We start from the raw sequence: 24538 nt of genomic DNA on the forward strand, positions 1-24538 counted from the left end.
TCAAAAGGAAGATGATCAGAATGTTGAAGTGACTGAGAAATCAAATCACCAGTTATTTTCTGAAGGTTCAGGCCAGGGTGTAGAAGGGGTTGTTAGGCAACATAAATATATATTAGAAATATCTTCTAATATGTGAGTGTTGTCTTGTGAAAGAATACTAGTATGGTGGGGTCAGTGGGATTTCAGCCCCAAATGAAGTGGGGTTCTTTAACTATTATAGTTCTTCAAAAGTGGAGAAGACTTTGTAAATGAGGTTTAACGCGTTCAAGTAAATATGCAATAACCAACATAAATGTTTTAGCTAGAATTCAAGAACAGGGCAGAAAGTGAAAGAAGGTGGTCCCTAAGGTCCCATTCAAACAATGTTCTATGATACAATCAATCTTTAAATCAGAAAGGTTGTTGAAGGGACTTAGACTATAGAACGTGAGTAAAGATTATTGCCTGAGCGCATTTTTGAATTACAATCTGATTTTTGACATGAGTCTTCCACTCAAAAAGTGTTGAACCCATGGAATATTTAGCCTGAGATATTTGAGAGGGGAAAAAAAATGCAAGCTTCCTGCTATTAAATGAGAAAGACACTCCCTGAGGAGTACGGAAAAAGAGTTCGACAAACACCACGGAAATTTCATGGAGTTTGTGCAGGTGTGAGGGAATGACCAGCGGGAGGTTGGAAACCGTTTCCAGTGATAAGGATTGTGAAACAACACGTTTGACACTGAGCAAGGTGAGCACAAGTGCACCGGGAGGAAAACATGTTTGGTCTTTGCCTCCCCTCACTGTGTGAGGGACAAACATGCCTGAACCACGTTGTTCAATAAAAAGGATTGTCCTCTCTCTCTCTCTCTCTCTCTCTCTCTCTCTCTCTCTCTCTCTCTCTCTCTCTCTCTCTCCTCTTCGACGACGGTCGTCCTCGCCGACGGAAACGAGTCTCACGTGCGCTGAGAGGTCATTTGCACAGAATGTCAAGGTAAAGTGGGGACTTGGGTGTGAAGACAGATTGTGGTACCGGATGCGGGGCAACCTGAGCGCACTAGAGCGAGGTCGAGAGAGGTCAAAGCATTTCTCCACGTAGCAATCAGTCCGTCTCATGCCTCCCGATCACCCAGAAGCTCCCCTAGTGGCTCGGTCCAGACCACCGCCCGCTCCCCAAGTCGCCGCGGGGGCGGGCGAGTGCGGAGTGCACCTGCGGCGGAACCCAGGTAACGTCAGGTCGGGGGGGGGGGGCAGGGACTGCTCGCCGGGGCGTCCTTCCCGCGGACACCCCTCGCCCTCGCGGCTCTCTCGGCCGCCGCCCCAAACCCCACGGCTCCCGCGGCGCCCGCCCCGGCGGCCGCCAAACCCGACCTCGCCGGGGTGGGCGCGGGCTGCGCGCGGGCCGGCGCCCGGAGCTCTGGGCATGCTCAGTCGCGCGGGCAGGGCTCCGGGCGCGAGCCGGGCTCCTTCTGCACCACATTCATCGGCTGCCAAGGGAGCCGCCGGGCGCTCGCAGGCTCGGCGCGCGCTGCCCGCGGGAGCACCCGGCCGCCGCGACCCCGCCGCCCGGCCGCCGCGACCCCGCGCCGCGACCCCGCCGCCGCCCGGCCGCCGCGACCCCGCCGCCGCCCGGCCGCCGCCCGGAGCCATGGCCGCGCTCGGCCACCCTGCAGCCTTCGGCCGGGTCACCCACGCGGTGGTGCGGAAGCCGCCCGAGTCCCTCGGCCAGCACGCGCTCAGGCGCACCAAGGGCGACGAGGTGGATTTCGCCCGCGCCGAGCGGCAGCACCAGCTCTACGTGGGCGTGCTGGGCAGTAAGCTGGGGCTGCAGGTGATGGAGCTGCCGGCCGACGAGAGCCTCCCGGACTGCGTGTTCGTGGAGGACGTGGCCGTGGTGTGCGAGGAGACGGCCCTCATCACCCGGCCCGGGGCGCCGAGCCGGAGGAAGGAGGTGAGTGTCCGCCCGGCGACGACGCGAGGGGCGCGGCCGGGGACGCGTGCCGGGCCCACCCCCGCCGCCCGCGCCCGAGTTGCCGGGGAGATCGCGGAATGGGCCCCCGGGCCAGTTCGGAACTTCCCATTTGGGGGCAAGGACGTGTGAGAGAGTCGGAGGGAGAAGTTCATTGTTCACGCCTCCCGGCTGTCGGCGCAGTTTGGGTGCCTTCGAGGCGATGGAGTGCGGTGGTGTAGACTCAGGCAGGTGGGTGGGGTGGGGAATCCAGCTCAGAAGCGTTTTTATTTGTAAAGATTACACAGTAGCAAAGACTGTGCGACTCTGAGTGTTTCCCCAGGGAGGGGTGCCGCTCCAGGCGAGCGGGTGGAGGCTGACACCGAAGCCCCCAAGTCCTGCCTGGAGCTTGGGAGCAGGGCTGGTCTGTTGAATTAGCGAGGTGTCAATGCCCACATACCTGGGGCATCTCGTGTTACCTTTCTGGTGATCGTCCCACCTAAAGGCGCTGGCAGATAGATGAATGTTAAGGAGAGTGGTTTGCTGGTGAGCCACGGTGAAGATGCAGGGACGAACTAGGTTTGAAAAGCTGTACTTTTGCAGGGTGTTGTGTGTTTGTGTGTAACTGGAATACTTGCTTCACAGATTCCAAAATGTTTATAGTCTATATTCTTAAGTTCACAGCAATTAAAGCTTTTTGTGTTCACAAGGGCTAGAGACTACTTTAAAATATCACAGCCTGTGAAAATGGCTGTGATTGCTTTAAACACAAGGTACATACATTCATGGAGAGACAAATAGAGTGAGATTGGATTTTAGAATGCCATCTGGCCTGGGATTTTTCTGACTGTCCGCTAACCAGGCCGGCTTAAGACTCTCCGACGCTATTGTCGTCAAGTGGCATTGCAGGAGCTGGTAATTTCTTTAATATCTGGAGGTTTAGGGTTTTTGCCCCCTGTTTTGTCTTTATTCACTTCTCATTGGAAATGCCTTCTAGAACTTTCAGTAAAAAGAACCTTATTTTACATGTTCCACTACTTGGTTGATAGAACCTTACATGATAGAGAAAATAAGCTTATACTGCGTACTACTCACTGAGATCATCACCTCTTTTCACCCTACCTTAGCAGACCTAGAAGAGTAACAGGTCTCATTTGCTGAGCTCTTTTATCTCCTTCGCTACACCTCTCCATCTTTGAGTCTCTGAGATGTCCACTCTCTTTTAAACTGATAAGCCTGTAATGTCATTTGAATACTTTCTAATGTGTGCTAGGCCATCTAGCAGAGCTGAAGTTTGTACCTAGAAGAATATATAATATCAAAAACTCATTCTCAGTGGTTCTCACTTGATGAGGGTGATTCAATTGCCTCTCAAGAGACTGCCGCCATATTTATTCATTCTATCTCATTTCAGTCCTATAATAAAATATTCCAAGTTTTGCACTTCCTGATACTTCAGTGGGTGGTGATCTTTCTCCTGCATCAGAGTTTGAGGCATACATTTTAATTTGGCTTCATTATTACATCAGCTCTCAACCAGACCACATAGAGCAGTGAATATCAGACTGGATCTGATTCCTTGTCTTTGAGGAGCATCTCTTGTTACAGTTTTCTTACCTATAAAGTAAACATAATAATTCCTGTTTTATAGAGTTTTTGTAATACATTAATTCATCTGAAATGTATTGGACAGTACATTCAGTCAATGTTGTTTCTTATGATCCACTTAAAAATAGGTCATGGAAGATTTGCTCCTTCTTGAGGACTAAGGAATCTATTATACACTGATATAATTATATTGATAGTTCCTTTCCCAGGGTGAAGGACACTTTATGCCTTAGGTTCTACTCTAAACTTCTATGCCTCAAAGCTTGAGTGTCATGCAGGCATGTTGTCTCTCCTCAAAGATGCCTTTGGCACTGCACATGATCTGTTTCATTATAGTAAAGAATCTTCCAGCCAGGGTGAACAATACAGGTAGTCATGTTGTGTGGGGTGCTTTGGAGAACAGGGACATGCAGGGTAACTCACTTTGAAATTTCTCACAGCACCAGTTCACTGCCTGGGTTGATGTTAATAAGTACTTAATGCATGAATGAATAAATGAATGAATGAAATGCTACTTAACTGATACCAATAAGCTGATAATTATTACTTCAAGGTCCTCCCGGGGATTGTTGCATGTATTTTTCACATGATGCCTGCCTCCTTAGCTGTGAAATTCCACATCAACCAAAGCATTATTTAAAAATCATTATCACTGATCTCCCTGCCTTCAACCATCTCATTCCCCATTCCATTCTCCACACTGTAACCACACTGATGGTTCTGAAACTCAAATCTGGCCCTATCTCTCCTCTGATTTAATTTTTTTAAAGTATAGATCATTGTTTTTTCCCCAATTTTCCATGTTTTATTTAACTCCTTTGAACTCCCACTAATTTCTTTTCTTTTTTTTTTCTGTTAACAGTGTTTATTTATTTACTTATTTATTTATTTGTAATTTTTATATTCCCCATACAATTGAACCCCCCTTATTTTCACCCCAATCCCTCCTTTCCCCGCCCCTCCCCCATAGTGTGTCTCTGGTTTATAGTTGCTTGTTGGTTTTGATTTTTTCTTTCTTACACTTATTCTTTTTCCTGGTCTCTTATTTAGGTTTTCTAGATTCCTGCTATGAATGAGACCATCCAGTATTTTTCTTTTTCTTTCTGGCTTATTTCGCTGAGCATGATCCCTTCCAGTTCTGTCCATGTTGCTGCAAATTGCATGAGTTTATCTTTTTTGATTGCTGAGTAATATTCCATTGTATATATGTACCACATCTTCTTGATCCAGTCATCTGTTTTTGGGCATTTGGGTTGTTTGCAAAGCTTAGCTATTGTAAATAGTGCAGCTATAAACACAGGGGTGCAGGTGCCCTTTGGAATTAATGTTTCTGTGTCCTTTGTGTAAATACCTAGGAGTGGAATTGCTGGATCATGATTAAATTTCTTAAGGGGCCTCTGTTGAGTCTTCTAAACCCATGGTGCTCTCCTTGCATTTCCAATGTCAGCTGCATCTTTTTTTCTTAAAGATTTATTTATTTATGCATAGAAGAACTGGGGTAAAGGGCAGAGATGTGGAGGGTGAGAGGTTCACCAGAGACAGAGTGGGGAGCAGAACAGGCAGCTCGACTCAAACACACTGCTGAGGGGAGCAGCGGGCCAGCCAGGAGAGGTCTGTTGTGCCCTGTGGATAACTCCCTGACCGGTGATCGAATTCATGCTGCAGTGGCTGCAGATAGCTTCATAGGTTGCGTCTTAACCCCTTGCGCCACCAGGGAGGCCCTTCAGCTGCATCTTGACTCCACTCCAGGTGCTTTCCAAACCTTAGCACAAACCAGGTTCTTTCCCTCAAGAGCACCATATTATTGCTTTGAATACACATTTCTCCTTTGCATGGGACATGCTTCCTCCTGGTTGTTCCTATTCATCTTTCTCAGCTTGCTGTTATTGTTATTATTATTACCTTCGGTATTTGCCATTTGCCAGATCTTTTGCAGGATTTATAAGCTGCATTTCATTGAATGCTCTCACCATCTCTTTGATCCCAGAACTGTCATTATTCTTTTTTCAAAGTTGGTGAACCTGAGGTTTCGAGAAACTAAATAAACTGGCCAAGGTTATATAGTGGAGCCAATGAAATCAAGATTTGAACTCAGGTTTGCAGAACACTAGGACAGTGGTCCCATCACTGTGATATTAAATATTACCTTCCCAAGCATAGAATTGGTTTTCCTTTTATGAACTCCTATAGCTCTCTATACTTCCTTTTATAGTAGTTATCATATGGTAGTAACCGTGTGGTATTTACCATATGTTTACCTTTCTGTATGGGCCACTGTTACGAAAATTGTGAAGACAGGAATCATGATTGCATTGTTCAACATTTGCACACAACAGTCATGCAGCAAATGTTTTGTTGAACCAATGTGGCAATGATTTTAGGTCAACTTTAGCTCTCCTAATGATATATTTGGTATTTTGCAAGCATCCCCAATCAATAGAGTCCCAAAAGTTTCATTACAAGTTCAGGTAGTATATAATTATTGTTCCCTTCTTTCTCCCTTCAGCTGTCTCTGTCTCTGATTGTTGCTTTGTTTCCATAACAATCCTGAGTAATCCTTCATAATCAAAACATTGTGTTATATTTAATAACTTTTCTGCCTTGTAAGATAGTACTGAAAACCAAACTCGAGGAAGTAATCTTTCTCTAAAAGCCCAGAGTTTTCTACAATGGGATCTCCAAAAATTAATGAAACATAGACCCTGTCTGCATACAGAAAGCTTAAGTTTTAGTGGAGAAAACTGTCGATACAAAAAGTCAACAAATGATGTTAATTGGTTGATAACTTTTTGTCTTCAGGAATATGAATATTTTAATATGATTAATACTTTGAAAACAAATAAATTAGCCTTGAGAAGACAATCACTTTAAATGAATACTTTTTAGAGGAAAATAAGATCAACTTCTATATGTCAAAGCCCCTTAAACAAATATCCAAAAGCTGAAATAAGACAACTGGCAGGGGAAGACTGGGTTTTTAAAAATAAATAGTTTTTGAATAGATTATACATGACTTCAGTTCCAAGCTGAAAAGTAGAAGAGGCTATATAGTGAAGGTCAGTCTGGTCCCCTCACCCCACTTTTGTTCCTGATTACCCAGTTTCCTTGCTTAGGGGTAACCACTAATACCATTTTCTCAAGGTTCTTTTCAAAAGGTAGCTAATAAACAATTAACTGGCAAAGATTACTCAAGCAAAGTTGTGAAGTTTATCCTTTGCTCTTTCACTTTTTTCAGAGCCATTTTATCCTTTTCCAGGTGCCAAGTATGTAGTGAGCTATTATGTGTAGGAGAAAAAGCACACAGAAATTCAATCTCACAAAGTGATAATGGCTTTAATTATCCTTTCCCAGAGCATTTGCATTTTTAGGGATATCCTTAGGAAGAAGGCAGTGTTTAGCACAAGGCAATAAATTGCCAAAGTAGAATTAGGCATTAAGGGGTGAGCATGTGGGCATAAGTGAAAGGGGTAGGGACATATATTGAGATAGAAAATCTTCTGTTAAAGTACTTACCTACTCATATCAACATATCTTGGGTCCTCAGTTTATTATTTGGCTAGGAAAAAGCGTATAATTATGTTGACCTCAAAGGCCAGGTGAACGATAAGCTTATGTCTAATAACTAGTTAATGTGTGCTAAGTTATGTGTATGAGAGAATACCAACAGATGGTGTGATTATTAACTCTATTTAAAAGATAAGGAGGCTGAGGCTCAGGTATCCAAGGTTAAGTAACTTGAAAGTCAAACACAGCTAATACATGGCAGAACTGTGGTTTTTATGAAAATGTGAAGGTCATTTTTGCTTGAAGTACTTGTTGCCAATTGTTATTAAACTTAAAAGAACATTGTCAGTATGGAATAACTGCCTGATCCCACTTTATACACTCAGTGTCCTCATGGTATACAACCTAACATGGATATTAAATAAATGAGAGTAGATTGTTCTCATTTTAGTTAAAAAATAATAGTTATTTACATAAAATCCCCAAATTGCCTATGAACAGTTTGTGCATAATTATTTATTTACTAACAGACTGGATGATTGCTTTTTTTAATGCACGCATTTGCTCAAACTTCTGTTTAACTTAGTTGAGAAACTGCCCTAAACCATAATTAGAAACTACTCTGATTCTCACCAAGATGGAAAGTGAATTTGCTGCAGGCCCTTCATATGCAACAGATTAACGGTTCTTGATAAATCATCACCTCCAAAGGGTTAGAACAAGTGCTTTCTTTCAGGATGTTTCCTTTTCAACTCTTCTACATGGCCTTGGCAATAAATGTTTGGAAATTGATGTGTCTTGGAAGCTGGGATGCATCCAATAATGTAATCTATTCCCCTGCAGTTGATCTTGAAAGCCTTGAAAATAAAGAACATAATGATGAGTAGGGAGTGACTTCTGTTAGATACTATTAGCTGAAAATGAGCTTTTTGCAGCAATTCCTAGAATCATTAGAGAATCATTATAAGACTAAGATGGCAAGGATGAATCCCTTCTAATTCACATATGCTGGAAAAAATGCTTTTGCATGTATGAATTCTTACTAGGCTCAGATTTCTTCAAAATTAGTTTTATTATAGTAGTGGTAGGCATCCGTCCATTAGTATAAACCACAATATAGAAAAAACCTGCTTAAGACTTGAACTAATAGATTAGCCTTCCACTGCTTTGCATCATAAATAAATAAGTTATTGATGGCCTTTCATGAATGTCAATGTAAATTTGAAGATGCATGTTTAAAAGGCAAGTGCTAACTATTATTTATCTTATAGGTATTTGCTACTAAAATCTGTAACTATTTCCAAAGAGCTAGTATTCTGTTGGGAAATATGGATATTTGGTAGAATCCATTCCTCTAATTGGTAGGTATCATTATTAAAGATAAAATATGTGAAATATTGAGAGAGGTTTCATTTATATCTTACAAAGAACACAGTGCATTGTTCACTCTAACTGATCAACAAATACTTATTTTCTATAACTGAATGCTCAATGTTCCATCAAAATGCTCCCCTGACCTTTGAAGTTCACTTTCACAGCTTTCTCTAAACTGATATAAGGTATTAAATCTGTCAAATTCCCAGGCTCATTTCATATACAGGCACTCTTTATCCAAATGAACAAGCAGGAGTAATCTCAAACAATAAATCCCATTAAAAATGTGTGCATATAATTCCATCCTAGTTCACTTTGTCATTGTCAAATAATTTAATAATGTACATTACCTTCCTAAGACTGAGGGCTGAGGAGTGGAAGCATCATGTAGAAAGGAATAAAAATCACAGACTTCAGACTCTTGTTTCTAAATGTCTAAACTATACCAGCAAATATGACCAGAGAAATCAGCAGGGACAAAGATAAAAGTACAAATTATTGCAGGGTTTAATTTTTCTCAATAAATCAATGTGGGCAAACCTTAGTTTGGATTAGCACATTAAAGGGATATAACTTTTAGATGGCTTTGCAGCTGAATGGGCTTAAGGGGGTAAGTTGTCATTTCAGTGAAGATGAATACATCAATATTTTGCTTGATTTGAATAAGGGTGAGAAAAATCAAACTTCCCCTTTATTAAAAATATTTTGCCTTGATTCCTTTGTTTTTATTTTACTTAAGAAATACTAGGGCCTCCCCAGTGGCGCAGCGGTTGAGCGCTGGGTTGCGAAGCTGCCCGCGGCCTCTGCGGCGCCGGTTCGATCCCCGGCTGCTCCCTGGCCACCGGCGGAGGGTCCCACATGGTGCGCAGACCTCTCCTGCTGCCCGCTGCTACCCTCGGCAGTGTACTTTGGTCCTTCTGCCTGCTCTGCTCCCCGCTCTGGCTCTGGTGAATTTTCGCACCCTCCCACGCTTCTGACTGTACCCAGTGCTTGTATAAACAAACAAACAAACAAACAAACAAATAAAACATGCCTCTATTTAAAAAAAAAAGAAATACTAAAGATTTCTAATTTGTTTATGTCAGTAATTATGAGCGTCATGATTAAAAATGACTATTCCTTTGAAGGTGGAGGAACAATAGTTGCACCATTCATGTATATTTGTACAATTAGTCACTATCTGCTACATGCCAGACCCAATGTTAGTCAAAGTAGATGCTGATGAATTAGATGCTACTGCTACCTCCAGGACCTCACAGTCCCACTAGTGGCAGACAATGGTAGAATGAGGGGGTAGAGCTAGAAGTAACCAAAGACTGGCAAAGAATACCATGAAATAAGATGGAGTGATAGTCCAGTAAAAATTAATTTCATTAATGTTATTGGGAAAGATGTAGGATTAAAACAAGCCCCCTGTGCTCCCTGAAATCTCTTAAGATTTCAGAGCCCTAGTTCTGAGTTCACCACATCCTTAAATGTATTTCCTATTATGAGCCTAAAGGGATTTGGCCAGCTGGAATACCCTGTTTCTAACTGTACTTCCCAGTGTTCTTCTACCCACTTGGGTACTGCAAAAGGCCTGGCATGCCAAATAGGATACCTGACTAGCATGGTTTGGGAACAAGGTAACCTGCCTCAAAATAGACTGAAGTCCACTGCAGGTCTGAGACTCATTTCCTGAAGTTTCTAGACTGTTTTTGACTAGACAATAACTAAATCTTTGACCTACAAATTGCTGCATTAGGATGTGTCAAGCAAACGTGTCACCATGTAATATATAGTTACATATAACATTATCTTTGCCAATGGCAGGTAAGAGAAAACTTTCCTATTTACTATTGGAATGTGTTTTTATTCACAAGTCTCTCTGTCTTGGCAGTAAACATCATTGATATCTCACACTAACTTAAATCAAGAGCTGCCTAACCTGAGTGTGCATCTATGCTCATGGGTTCTATTTTGTACATACTACAGAAGACAGCACAATAGGGATACAGTGATATTCTGGGGCCAGAGGCCCTGGTTTTGATTTTTGCACTGATATTAAGATCAAATATTCTTTCCAACATGGAGATGCTGTAGTTTCCTTTTGGAAATCATGGTGTCTTGGATGGAAACTGGGGGATAAGAAAGGAATAAGGAGAGGGGAGGAGATGATAACAATTTACGTTTGTAAGATGGGATTGGAGTTTGATAAATAAAAGGTACTGGGTTTTATTTAACTGAGACATTATGTGTACTTGTTCTGCTTAATTAGCCAATCTTATAGTCTCTTGCCTTGCTAATGGCAATCCATTATGAGATGAAGTTGAATTGGCTAACTCTATTTCAAAAGCTCTGCTTACTCAACCACTTATAGAACATTTCATAAGTAATTTTCCCTATTAAATAAAAGTCATTGAAAGAACATAAGGTTCCTAGATCCACATAATTTCCACCATCACACATCACTTTCATCAGTGTCTGCCAGTTGATGATTCTGTAGTAAATGTGAATCAATGCTCTGAAGAAATAAAGAGCAAGTGGGTGAGGCATGTGCTGCAAGTTATGTTTTCTATTATAACTAAAAGTCTTGACTTGCATTTGACAATTTTCCTTATAATCCTTCCATACATATGTGCTGATTGTCATTCCTGGTGTTAAAATTTGATTTTCATTTTTCAAATTTTGACTTTTTTCTTCTAAAACTGCTTAAAATTTTTTTCTGAGCAAAGGCAAAATAGTAAAAGGTACCCATTTAACTGTACTCTTTCTATAGTTAGCTGTGTACATACTAAGATTTTAACACAGTAGAATATTGATGCAAATATTTTTTAAAACATAGAGCTATGCTTGTGGTATTTAGACATTTTTAGCCTGAAATGATTGAAAAAGCTGAAATTAATTAGATAAATAAATAGTCTTGGAGTAGTTCCAAGACATAGTCAAGAAAAGCATCTATTTTACTATTTTTATTTATTTTTTTAGTCATAAGGGAACCGTCATTGCCAACAGTAGTAGTAACTGTTTGGTTTTAAGGCATGTTTTATTCGTGATATAAACATAATCTCCAATTCAAGAATTTTGTGTGAAAAAAATTTAAATCTAGTGCTTTATGTTGAGGTACGCCAATCATTTTTGCTCTTGTGTTTAGTATTCTTACCACTTTCTGCATGTCATCTTAGTCCTCCTCCATCAGGGGTTCTAGTTTTCCAGCTCCCCTTTCACTGAAAAATAGTGTTAGGAGAGAGAAGGGCCTTAATCAAAAATGTCATTGATCTCTTTATTTTTTTTTTTTTTTTTTATAGAGGCATGCTTTATTTATTTGTTTGCTGGTTTCTTTGTTTGTTTTGTTTATACATGCACTGGGTACAGTCAGAAGCACGGGAGGGCGAGAGAATTCACCAGAGCCAGAGCGGGGAGCAGAGCAGGCAGAAGGACCGAAGTACACTGCTGAGGGGAGCAGCGGGCGGCAGGAGAGGTCTGCGCGCCATGTGGGACCCTCCTCCGGTGGCCGGGGAGCAGCCGGGGATCGAACCGGCGCCGCAGAGGCCGCGCGCAGCTTCGCAACCCAGCGCTCAACCGCTGCGCCACCGGGGAGGCCCGATCTCTTTATTTTTTGCTGTTACTCTCAAAGGAAGCATCTCTAAGGTTTTTAACCTCCCCTTTCACCCCCAAAATAAAAGCCATTTAACAATAAGTAGAACACAGCTATAAGACAAGGCTTTTTGTATAGGGATGTGTGTGTGTGTGTGTGTGTGTGTGTGTGTGTGTGTGTGTGTTCAAATTGCTGCTTGCTACCCATTATAGTGGAGTTATGAAATCAATTTAGAAGGTCGTAACTAACTCTCTTATTTTTATGGTAAAAAAATCAATCCAAAATGTCAGAGTATACAGCAACATAGTAGAGTAAGTGTTGCTTTGTGAAACTTAATTTGTGTGTGTTTGTATGTATACTAATTAGGTTCTAAAATGTTTCCTACTCTGGGTAAAAAAATAAATATCATGGCCAAACTCCCAAACAGTTATCTATGCATATCAAGTCATGCTTCATTTCCACTTGCCTAGTATGATAATTTCTTTGTTATTTGGAGTCCTGTCTATCTGGGAAAAAAAAAGCATAATTGAGCAACATGTGGAGGATGATTGTAAACTTTACCACTGCTAAAGCTGATACCACCTCTCCTTTGGTGACGTTCTAAACCTATTAAGGATGGTTACGTTGATTACAACAGGAAAGCATAAATTTCATCTCTGAACTTGCATCTTTTCATTTCTTTTCTTTTTGAGAGTAGAATTGGTGGTGGCAGCACCTTGTGTCCAGAGGAGTTGCATTGCAGTCCAATGTCTTCCTACCAGCAGCCTCCAGTTGGAGGCTGAGATCTGGGCTGATCTCAGGAGCCAGCCTCAGCATTTGGCAGAAGGCTGTCTTCGAATAGGGATGCAAAGAGCATTTTTGTTGTTGAAAGAACCCCAGAATGTATCAAAACACAGTATGTGCTAAAACATCATTATAATGTTTATGCTGCTCTCAGACCATTTCTTAAAGGCCTACAAAAGGCTTTGAAAAATCACTGGTTTCACCATTTTCCCTTCACACTTTGCAATGCTAAATAGTTGAGAATACAGCCTTTACAAAGGAGTAAACAAAGGAAATTTAATTTTCTTCCCCAAGTAACCCATTTTAGCAATATTTGTTGGTGATAGTATCCATTAAGTATGTGACATTTAAACTAATATAAGTGATGTATATAGGTTAGGGCTCATTCTGACAAAATTATATTTGACCACTTAAGAATGAGTTAGTTTGTGATTACAGGAAACAGCATCCAAGTTCCAGTGATAAACACCTTTTCACAGCTGAGCAGACTGGCACTAAGAGTGTGGTATACTCCCTCCCTCATGCTCTTTTGTCATCCCCCTTCCTTCCGCTCCCCCCCCCCAAAATGAGTGCTTTGAAGATTTTGATAAGAGACATTAATGATAGAGGTAAACAGTGTGTGGCTGTGACTGGGAAATTGTGTGTGTGTCGGAAAAGAGCTTGCAATTGTGCATTTGGAGCTATAATTACATGAGAAAAGACGGGTAGTACGATTGTCATGTCTATGTCTGTATTTTTCTTTGTGAGCACTGAGCTGGATAACTCAAACCTCTGAGTGGATTGCATGAAAACTGAGGATTAATGTTGCTTCTAAACTGGACCCCAGAGAGCAGCTTCTTGGTCAGGGGGAGGAATAACAGGGATGTAAGTTAGAACATTTTCTTGAAAGTAAGTGCAGAAGAAAACACAAGATAGAGCCCACTGACCTCAGCGCGGGTGAGGGCTCAATTATGATTCGATACACACTCCCTGAAGCATTCGCCTGCCCTGAGGTCAGCCTAATGACTAGAAATTCCGCAAATGTAAGTGCTACTGTCCCTTGGACTGTTTTTAAAACATACACACAGTCTCTACACATTCCAAGTCAAGTTTAGATAAAAGCAGTTTTCTGAAAATGCCTTTCTTGTTTCTAATGCTTGGTAGTAATGTGGGCCATCAAAAATGATTTGAAGGATCCTTGAGTTACATTCTTTTCGTGGATCTATAGCCAGGAGACATTTTTTTTTTAACAATTTCTGGTTTTTCATTAGGCTCTTTTCTGCCTGTGATCACCTCTATCTTGTCCTCCTCGGCTCTTGGTTTTTGCACTTTTCCTGAATAGTCAATGGAGGAGAAAGAGTATTTGCTGTTTCTGGAGATTTCCATTCCTTCTTTACGATCCTTATGGGGTTCTTGTGTTGGGGAGTTCCTGGATTAGTCCTCATATTCTGTATCTGAATAGTGGTTTTCAAATTACCACTTTCAAGTCTTATGTGGATCATAAAGTCAGTCTAGTAGGTCACACCATTTTTTGTCTATTTGCTGATTGTTTTTTATAAATGAGTTAGAATTGAATTAAAAAAAACTGGAGTACATTCATTATCCTTAAGAAAGCCAGGTATTGTTTCATTTATACACATACACACTTATACATATCCCCCTATGTAAGTGTAAGTATCTTTCTAATTGCGCATTGTTGTCAAAAGGTTTCAAATCTACTTATAAGGAGACCAAGATCTTAGCTTTTGTTGATGTTCTTTGCTGTTGGCAGTAACAATAGAATTCTGTCAAGTGTTAGAATTCATTGAGCAAATGGGTGATTTGGTCTCAGCACTTCTTTTATTACCTAGTAGGAAGGTAAAGCCATTTGTCTAAATTCAGAAAAATGCAGGAGATAAAGAGGAAAAGAAGAAAAAGCAAGCAGTGTCCATGGAAAGTCTTGTGGTCATCCAGTGAGTAGGGAATTTCAGATATCAAGAACTTCCTCACATCCATGCGGTAGAGTATTTCCGTATTCTTAACAGTGATATGTTCTTTCATAAACCAAATTATGATGATATGCTATTACAGGATGATGTGTATTCAAAAAGTACATCTCATATATTTTTTAAAGATTTATTTATTTATACATGCAAGAACAGGGGTGTAAACCAGAGGCGCAGAGGGTGAGAGGATTCACCAGAGAGAGTGGGGAACAGAACAGGTAGATCTACTGAAATACACTGCTGAAGGGAGCAGTGGACGAGACAGGAGAGGTTTTCTATGCCATGTGGGTCAGCTCCCTGGCCAGGGATCGAAGTCGAAGCACATCTCATATAAAAGGGCCACTTAGAACTCAATACATTTTTGTTTTGTTGACCACAGCCTCATTTCCACTGATTCTGCTTTCCTCTGCTCCCCACTGATCCACCCCACCTGCATCTTCAACTTGCCTTGTTCTGGAAATCTGTCATTACTTGAGGTGACAAATCATTAACCAGTACTTCAATCGTCATCATCCCCATTGCACACACCTCACACAGAGCCTGATATCTAGAAGCACTTGAATCTAAACTGACTCAGGAGACAGACTGACTCCTATAATATTCCTGGAGCCGTGCTTTTTCCTTTCCATGTGCCCTGAAGGGTGGGGAAAGACAAGTATGAATTCAAATTGTAGTTCTACTGCTTATCAGTTGTATGGCCTTGAGCAGGTTGAACTTGTCTCATCATCTCTTAAAACTGGGGTGGTTTTGACTGCCCTATAACTTTGATATGACAACTAGATGAGCATACCTTAATGTGCCTATCCTAAGAAGAGAGTAATTCCTCTGTCAGTGACCGCGCCCCCCTTTTTCTGTGGCTGCTGCTTTCTGTCCTTCTAGAAGCTGTCATTTAAACCCCTAAGGATTGAGCCTGTCTTTTTCTCTTTTGCTTTCTCTCCTTGGAAGCTGAAACCTCCGTCCCTGGGGGTTTGCTTCCTTCCCAGACATTGAGACTCTGCCTAGTTGTTGGGATTCATGACTCTTATATTTTGGATCCCTGTGCTGTCTTCACCAGAAACATGCCAGGAAGTTGGGAGAACCGTTAAAAACATCCATATGCGCCTCAGTAGGCAGCTGCACTACCCTAAATGTAGGTCTAGAATGGGCACCCTCACATTTTTAGTAGTGAGTCATTGTATTCAACTGAATCACGTATACAACCCTTTCGATAATTACTCTTCATCTTTCTGATCTTCCCAGTAAATGAATACTTAGAGAATCTCTGCCTTTAGATGTCCCATTTAACTTTGAACTGTTCTTACGTGGATGTTTAGATTTGATGAACTCATATTTTGAATATTTTTACAAATTTAATATGTTTTCATTTTTAAAGAAAGTTTGAAATTTTTCTTACATTGCTAGGTAAAATTCTGGAGTTGAGTTTTGGTTCCGCTTTTCAGTTACATCATCTTGAGCAATTCACAAGTTTCAGTTGCAAGTTAAATGCCTTTATCCATGCTTCCCAAGGATGCTGGAGATCGAAATGTTCTGAAACTGTGACTGCATGGGTATGGTCTTATGATGAGTGAGAAATTGTACAGAATGGAAGTAGGAACATCATTGTTTATGGAGTGCTGATGACCAGTTTTTTCTTGATGATATCTCTGAATGAATTTGACTACTGTTGCCTGCAATTTGCCCATTAAGTTCTACACTTGATCTTAGCCAAAAGGCCGAGAAGCGATTGCCCATTAAGTTCTGACAACCCATTGAGAGGGTCCCTGGTAGAAGGAGAATTCTCTTACAAAACTTCAGTCAATGCTAGATACCCAAGTCTATTACTTGTTAGGAAGATAAACTTGGGTAAATAACCTTTGGGTACAGTTGTGTCATCTGTTCAAAAGGGTAATGCTAGTTTAATTCACTGAGCAAGAAGTTACTGTTGAGTGCCAGCTATGTATGTAAAACTGATAAACAAATCTGATAGCTGTCTTGTGGTTTTTTTCAAAAACAGTAACAAATGCTGCAATGGAAAAAGATAGCTTTTAAGTACTCTTATTAAGTACTAGGCAATACCTGTTTGTTGATCAAATGATAACTGGTCTACTATGCCTTCTCCCAGGCAGTAAAGAGGTCAGACCTGGACTCGGAAGTCCTAAAATCACTCTACTTTAGAGGTGGTAACTGAGGGCTAGTGAGTGATTACTGTGGACTTCAGAATTCCCATTCATAAACTGGAGATAATTATGTTCTCAGTTAACTTCTGTTTTGCTGAAATTTAAATGAACAAATGAATGTGAAAGCACTCTGTAAGGATCATGCTTATGGGTATTCTGTTGTGACTGCCTCTGAACTCTTACACTCAATAAGAATCAGGCCACTGCTTCCCTGCAAACACGCCTGATAGCTGTGTCCCTGGTGTGACAGTTCTCTGAAGAAACCTTAGAATCAACTCTTGGGGTTCCCTGGCCAGCCTGAGATAGCTCTCAGATAACAGGATCTACAACAGTGGCATTTTGTGTGCCTGGCTTTATTTGCCTCTTGTTAAGGGACACTCATTAATGGGACTCCTGGGGAGTTATGAAAGATCCAAGAGACTAATTTATCACAATACACACCCTATACTTAGATTTTGGGAGCTCGGTGGGTTTCAGACACAGGTCTCTAATGCTGTTGTGTGCTATTCTTGCTGCTTTGTTTACTCTACTTCACACCCATAGAAGACCCCGTTGTACCGATGGGGAAACTAAGGAGAAGTCACATGACTTATTTAAGGGCAAATAGTTTTACTAAGTAGTGATACTGAGCTGGAGAGCCATGCCTTTCTGAATCCAAAGTCCAGGTATTTGGCCACTGTACTACAGAAAAGACATGAACTTCCTTGTCAACCATTAGAGAATATGGGTTAGAGAGACATTATTGATTCTAACACCACAAGCACAGGCTTGATGCCCCCTAGGGACAGCTGTCCCATCCATTAGTGAGGACACCATGCAGAGTGAGACACAAAGACTTCTCTTACTAACGATGGGGTTTCAGCTCTGCAGCTACCCATTTCTCTCTAGGTTCCCCATCTACCTGAAAGTAGGATTTTCCTATTTGGCATGATTTGTTGGATTGTGTTTTGGGTCTAAAAATGTTAAAATAATTTTACTTATGAATTAATGGTAATAGTGTTCACAGACATAAAACAACACCGACCGGGCCTCCCTGGTGGCGGTGCAAGGGGTTAAGCACCACACTGTGAAGCAATCTGCAGCCTCTGCAGCAGGAGTTCGATCACTGGCTAGCCAGGGAGCAACCCACATGGTGAGGCAGACCTCTCCTGTCTCACCCGCTGCTCCCCTCAGCAGTGTATTTAAGTCAATCTGCCTGTTCTGTTCCCCACTCTGTCTCTGTAGGATCCTCTCACCCCCCCATCTCTGGCCTGTGCCCCAGCTCTTGTATGCATAAATAAATAAATCTTAAAAAAAAAAACCTACCAAATTATACCAAATAGGAATATTCAGCTTTTGAATAGCAGGGGACACATGTTTCTCTCATCCATGAGTCTAGCCCAGAAATCTTTCCCACCCTGGAGAATCACAGCAGTGTCTCCAGCAACTCATTTAACCTGGACTTAATATTTGTTAGCAGAATTCCTTGCCAAATAATTAGGCAACCTATTGAGAGCCTTGACCTTAACTTGTAAATACAGGAATATATGCTGAGTAAGAGTTTGAATAGGAATCCTGGGAATGGACCCAACTCAAGGAAGAAAGCCCTGTGGCCCTTTGGAGTAAAAAAACAGGGTTAATTCCATCCATATACCCACACTAACTCTTGCTTAGTCTTCCCTGAAATCAATCAAAGGGGAACAGGTTAGTTCCATTACTTGGAACCATTACATAGTTCCATTACATGAAAATACATGACAGATAGGGACACAGGTTATCACTATTCTGGAAAGAGCTGTTACCATAACTCTGTATGTGTCTCAGTTGGTAACACTGACCCCAGGTCAACAATACATTCAATAATACAAGCCACAGTACAAGCAAGAACACAAGCAAGATGCAACTTGCCTAATTGCTGTGCACATGGAAATATGCCTGGGCTTTCTTGCCCCTGTATCTTAGAGGAGGGAGGGTAGAATAACATGCCTGTGTTTGAGTCCCAGCAGCCCTTAACCCCACAACAAAGATGCTTTTGTGATGTCTTAGGTGAGCCCTTACCCTTCATCTTTAAGTCTTCCTTTTGGAATCAGTGTTACCCATACTCAGAGAAATTAATGCATCACCCATGTTCCTTTTGCTTCTGCTTGTATCACTCTGATTTGGTTCTTATGAATATTCCCTCCACTCTGTAGAAGTCTTGAATCCTGACCCTGTACTTCATTCCCTTGGGGACGTGGCCAGTTTTGACATTTGGATCCTGCCACCTGCCTGTCTCTCCATCATCACTATGCCTCCTTATACCTCTCAATCTCATCTCCTACTGTTCCGGCCACTGTGCTTCCAGAGATTTTGCTCAATTGTTTGGACTTCCACTCACCAAACACGTGTCTCTATGTGCCTGGATCTAGTTTTAGATTGATAAACCTCTTCCAGTGTGGTCTACCTTCTCCCAATTAATCCTTTCACCTACAGTAAACAATAGCAAAAATATTATCACTTATCATCTATTTATTGTGCTTTAGCACTTTAATTCCATCATTCTCATCACCTGTCTTGGTCTTGTCCACGTGTTTGGAGTGGTCTGGCTAATAGGAGAGGAAATTAAAGGACCCCTTGGTCAATATGTAAATGGGTCAGTCTCATCATTTCTGCTCTGACCTTGGTCTGACATGACCCTTGCTCATTTCATATGCTCAAGTTGGGTCTTAGTTCCATTACTTGGAACTAAGTTTATATCTTGACTCCCTTTGCTGATTTTCTACCTGGACCCACTATGAGAGATCTAAAATTTGATATCCAGTCCTATATGAGTGAATTCCTCAAATTTACTGCCAAGCTACCTGGTGCCATTTTGTGCCAGCCTGTCACATATCTGCCTGGTAAATATGTTGGACCAAACATCATCCTGCCTTATATTAGGGTGAATTCATCAGGTCAGTCCCTTTTGCTGAGTCTTCTGTTGCCAGCTCCCATTCTAGCTATTCTTCCTTCTGCTTACAGTCAGAACTATCCTTGGTCCCTAACTGTGCCAGTGAACATTGGTGGATCATTCTGCTAACTGGACCTCACAGCCAGCACATGTTCCTCTGTTTGTTTATTATGCTCAACCTGTTAGGAAGTTTGGGATAAGATGACTAAGGCAGACCCTTCATTTTCTGTCTCCATCCTCACCTCCTATAGTAATTAGCTATCAATTAAATGTTATTTTTCTGGCTTTAGTTAATAAATAAATTTGTTCTTGAAATTCTCACTAAACTGACTTTAGTACCATTTAGTAAAATATCATTTACTGGTAGAAAAATAATCTTATTGTGTTTAATTAAACAGATTAAAAATGTGATTATCTTAGTTGTCAAAACTGTTTTTATAGATTTCCTGTGTTTTGTGGTTTTTTTCTGTAAATGAAAAATTATTCACATTATTGTCATTCCATATAGTGCAAAAGCAGAACAAAGGAAGTGATGCAAATCCTTTAGCAGAAAGGTCATTTGAGTCACTGGCATGTCCTGAAGCATAGTGGGAACTTGGAACTGCTGTTGATGCACAGAACATTTCTTCAGATTATGACACCACTCATTTATGTAGATGTTTTTCTTGAGAATATTTGCACTGAAGGAGAGCAATAAGGAGACTTTACTTGTAAACAAAGGTAGGTGTGTAAGGAGGAAATGAATCCTTCGTGAAACTCTAAAATAAACCAGATTCTCAGAATCTCTCACTCTTCATAATAATTCCTGCCATTCTTTATCAGTTAGAACAGATTTAAAGAACATTTTTAAAAATGATGAGAACATGAATTCTGATTGGTGAGCTGGATAACAACTTCAAACTAAAAGGTCTTGATCGTCTAACAAGAAGGGGTGATGAAGATTCTGACTCCCGAAGATAATTGGTTGATATCTACTGCTGAACTCACAGCATTGTACAAGGTCTCCATGTCTTCCTTGAGTTAATTAGAATAAGTGGTAAACACAGGAACATGGCTAAATCCTCATTTTGATCATTGTATATGAAGGGAGAGGGTAGTTTTGCAGAGGAGAAATCTTTCCAGTGTTTTCTTTGAGGATTAGCCTGTTGATGAGGGAATTCATAGAACAAAGGCCAGGACAACTTTTGGTTAACGTTTGCATAATTCAGACTGACTAAACCTACAATTCCGGGTAACTCAATTTGAATCTTCGGTAATCTTTAGAACTAGATACGGAGCTCAGGGATCTACCTCCACGCTAAGACTAACAATCATATTACTGGGTCAATGATTTTGCATTTTAGTCAGATATTTTAGTTTGTTGCAAACAGCAGACACCTGTATCCATATCTGCTACAAGAAAAAGAAGGGCTATTACAAAGTCGTACCTTGCAATTGAAACCACAAAATCATTAGAACACAGTTTCTCCTCACGCACTCTCTTCTCTCTGTGGATCTACTTCATTCTGTTGTTTCCTCATAACTTCAGCTTCCTTGTGGTCCAAGGGTTACCTCATATCCCCTTAATTTAGCTGCCATATCAATCTGACTCAGACTTTCAGTTTCTCAATTTCAAATTCCCAAAAGGGGAGTCGCATGGACCCATACTAAGTTTTTGAGCCAGGCAACCAAGTCCTAGGCCAGCCTATGAATAGACTGGATTTGTGTCAGGTACCCAGTACTGGTTCAGTGAACTTTGCTTCAGGATGAAAAGCCAGAGTATATTTGTTTCCAGCATGGAGTCCTTGGACGGGCAGATTCCTGCATATAAATAGATAGGCCTTAGCCCCCTCTGCCATTGAACTGTTCTGAAAGAAAAAGTGCTCTGTGTGAGGAGATCACACTTTGGTCTTTTTTGTCTTTGAGTTTTGAAACTCGGCATTGATGACCTTCTTTTTTTCTCCAGTTGAAAGGTACCCTATATCCTTTGACTGAGAACACTACTCTCTGCCCCAGGTGAAAATTAAGACCTAATATAAAAACTTACTGCTGCGAGAACAGTAGAAACTGAGTAGAAAAAGGGTAAATGAGAAGAAAGAAGAAGAATGGAGAGAACTGGCTAGAAATGATAGTGATTCCCCCCCCCCCAGAAGCTTGCTACATCTCTCAATGCTAAGCTTCAAAACCAGATGATAAAGGGTGGGGTGGGGGTCAGTCGGAGATATGGAGATATGGGGGCAAAAACTATAAAGGAAAGTGTTTTGGATATTGGACCTTAGAAGGTGGGAATTCCACTCTTGATGGCTTTAAAGTCAGATTTCCAAAGGAGAGGACAGAAAGTGAACTTGAAATGGAGATCAACAACTGCACTAAGCTAGCTTTCAGCTTTCTTTTTTCCTGAAAGCAGGCCAGGAGACAAGTTTGTGAGCAATCCCAAGGCAGTATAGGTCAGCATGAGTGTCTCAACTTCTATCCAGACCCAAGCAGAGATATAACAGGAGACAAGCATTTTACTAGTCTGTGATATTTTAGTTTGCCATTCTAATGATCAGAGTTGCAGATTAGAGTTACTCATTGGGATAAATTCATCTGACTTTAGAATGTAATGTGATACTTCTATTGAGCTTATTGTACCCTTTAGGAAGAAGAGAAAGACCTCTTTAACCTTCCCTCCTAATTTGATGCCCTATGGCCTACAAAGCCACATATGTTAATATTTGATCTTGGGCATGGTGCTTACATTGCACAAATCACTAGTCTTTTACCCTTCCCACTTGACAATTAAAAGAAGAGTCTGCAGGTCTCCTTGGTGGCCTAAGGGTTAAGTCTCAGTGCTATCACCTCTTCCGCCTGAGTTTCACACCCCCACCCATACCCACACCCCCCCACCCCCACCAGGGAGCTGACCCACATGGTGCAGCAGACCTCTCCTGTCTCCCTCACTGCTCCCCTCAGTGGTATATTTCAGTAGATCTGCCTGTTCTGCTCCCTTCTCTGTCTCTGGTGAATCCTCTCACCCCCTGCACCTCTGGCCTACACCCTAGTTCTTCTATGTAAAAATAAAATTAATTTTTTTAATTAAACATAAATAAATAAAGTCTGCTTATTGGAGTCTTGAATTCCTCCTACTAAACCTAGCTCAAATAGCCCTCTTCTTTGACTATAGAGTTACTGTGTCCTCTATACTTTGTTCAGTTCACCACTCTGTATTGTAACTGCTATATTGCATGATGGCCTCCCTCATTAATTTATAAACTCCTTCCCTCCATCACCTGTGACTTTTTTCACTTCTGAGCACGGAGCACAGTCAGTGGCACACACATAGGTGCTCAGTGAATGTGAGTTGAATTGAGTGAACTATGTTCAATGCAACTTAGCAATCACAATATTCTGTGGGCCCCCATTACAGGTGGCACAGAGAATAGCCCAGGAACTGGAGTCATACATCTGTGTTCCAGCCCTTTTCTTTTCTTTATGAATGTGTGGCTATGGTCACAGTGTTCCTAAGCTCCAGTGTTCTCACAAGTAAAAAGGGATAATGGTTCCTGCTGCTAAAGGCTTTTATGAAGATGAAATGGGGAAAAAATGTGGAAAGTCTTTGTAACATTAAAGTGATATAAGATATCAAAATCATCATTTTGGAAATTCAGAAAACAATCCTCCTTAGATGTGATCCAAGACAGACCTTTCTTCTGCCAAAGCCCACTCTGTGGCAAATGTGCCATAGATCTGAAAGCTATGCAGTTGTGAGAATAATAAATTCAAAGCATCCAGGATACTGCCAAGCATATAGTAGTCACTCGGTGCATGAGAGTTGCCATTGCTAATATTATCACTACTATTATTAGGATAATGTAACATTTCCTCAGCTAGCCCAGAGGGAAACAGTTGGGTGATTTGAGCAGGATAGCAAATCTTCAATCCTCATGTAATTCTCTAACTATCTATCTCTGAACAAGCAACTGATTTCTTGTCTCCTTTCTCTGAATTCTAATCTTCAATTGTGTACTGTGAGCTCAGAAAAAAAGGAGCTATAAAAATCCAAGTGAGTGCTGGTATCATCTTGAGCACGTACTTTAATTCCCTTATTAGCTGTATCTATCAGCCAGCGGAGCCTCTACTGAGGTTGGTGAGACTATAAAAATGTGTGCATTTATCTGCAAGGCTGATCCACTACTTTCCTTGGAAGTTGAGGTGGAGATAGAAACCTTTCAAGTGCTTGATACCATTGAGCCTTGTTAATTTGTGAAGGGTTTTGTACTCGCCCTCTTTTTTTTTTCTTTAACCATTCTTAATTTTCCAACCCTGCTTTTTGTTGGCTTCCAATGTGCTCACCAGAGTCCTGCCAGCTTTAGTTGGAAGGGATATATTTCCGAGCTTAGTTGGACATCAGTTTTTTTTGGGCCCTGCCCAGACTTTTGACAGAGAAGGTAGTGTTAAGGGGGTGATGGTGTCTAGACAGTAAAATCAGAAACTGTGTAATTTATGCTGTATTACAGACATCCACTTCCAGATTGGAAAAAGGAAACTGGTTTTTATCTAAAGAGGTTACATTAAAACCCAAAGCCCCTGGGTTTTTATGACCGATGAAAAGTTGAAGCTTGAATAGTTTTACATAACATTCTTCAACCTCTTCAAAGACAAGAATTATTGAGAGAATTTCTATGTAGGGTCAGAATGAAAAATAAATTTCTTGGTTTCAAGAGACAATTCATGGAACCATATAGTGTTCTTTCCCAGCTACTCACCATTGGTTAG

The 24538-nt window shown here is 41.2% G+C and overlaps 1 protein-coding gene across 2 annotated transcripts in view; it reads left to right on the top strand.

The window, feature by feature from the left end:
• The first annotated feature begins 907 nt into the window (after positions 1–907).
• Positions 908–24538, top strand: part of DDAH1 (dimethylarginine dimethylaminohydrolase 1) — a 123196-nt gene continuing 99565 nt past the window's right edge. Inside the window, exon 1 of one of the 2 annotated variants that reach the window (XM_037498852.2) lies at positions 908–973. Coding sequence is in view for 1 of the 2 variants with exons in the window: in XM_037498850.2 (XP_037354747.1) it covers positions 1628–1930 (303 nt within the window). In the remaining variant the exon portion in view is untranslated. Of the gene's footprint in view, positions 974–1627; positions 1931–24538 lie in introns of those variants that run through there. The other variant, XM_037498850.2, reaches the window with a different exon arrangement.

This window comes from Talpa occidentalis, unplaced genomic scaffold, assembly GCF_014898055.3.
Source record: "Talpa occidentalis isolate TD23 unplaced genomic scaffold, MPIMG_talOcc4v2.1 talOcc4.9, whole genome shotgun sequence".
In the NCBI taxonomy this organism is placed as follows: Eukaryota; Metazoa; Chordata; class Mammalia; order Eulipotyphla; family Talpidae; genus Talpa; species Talpa occidentalis.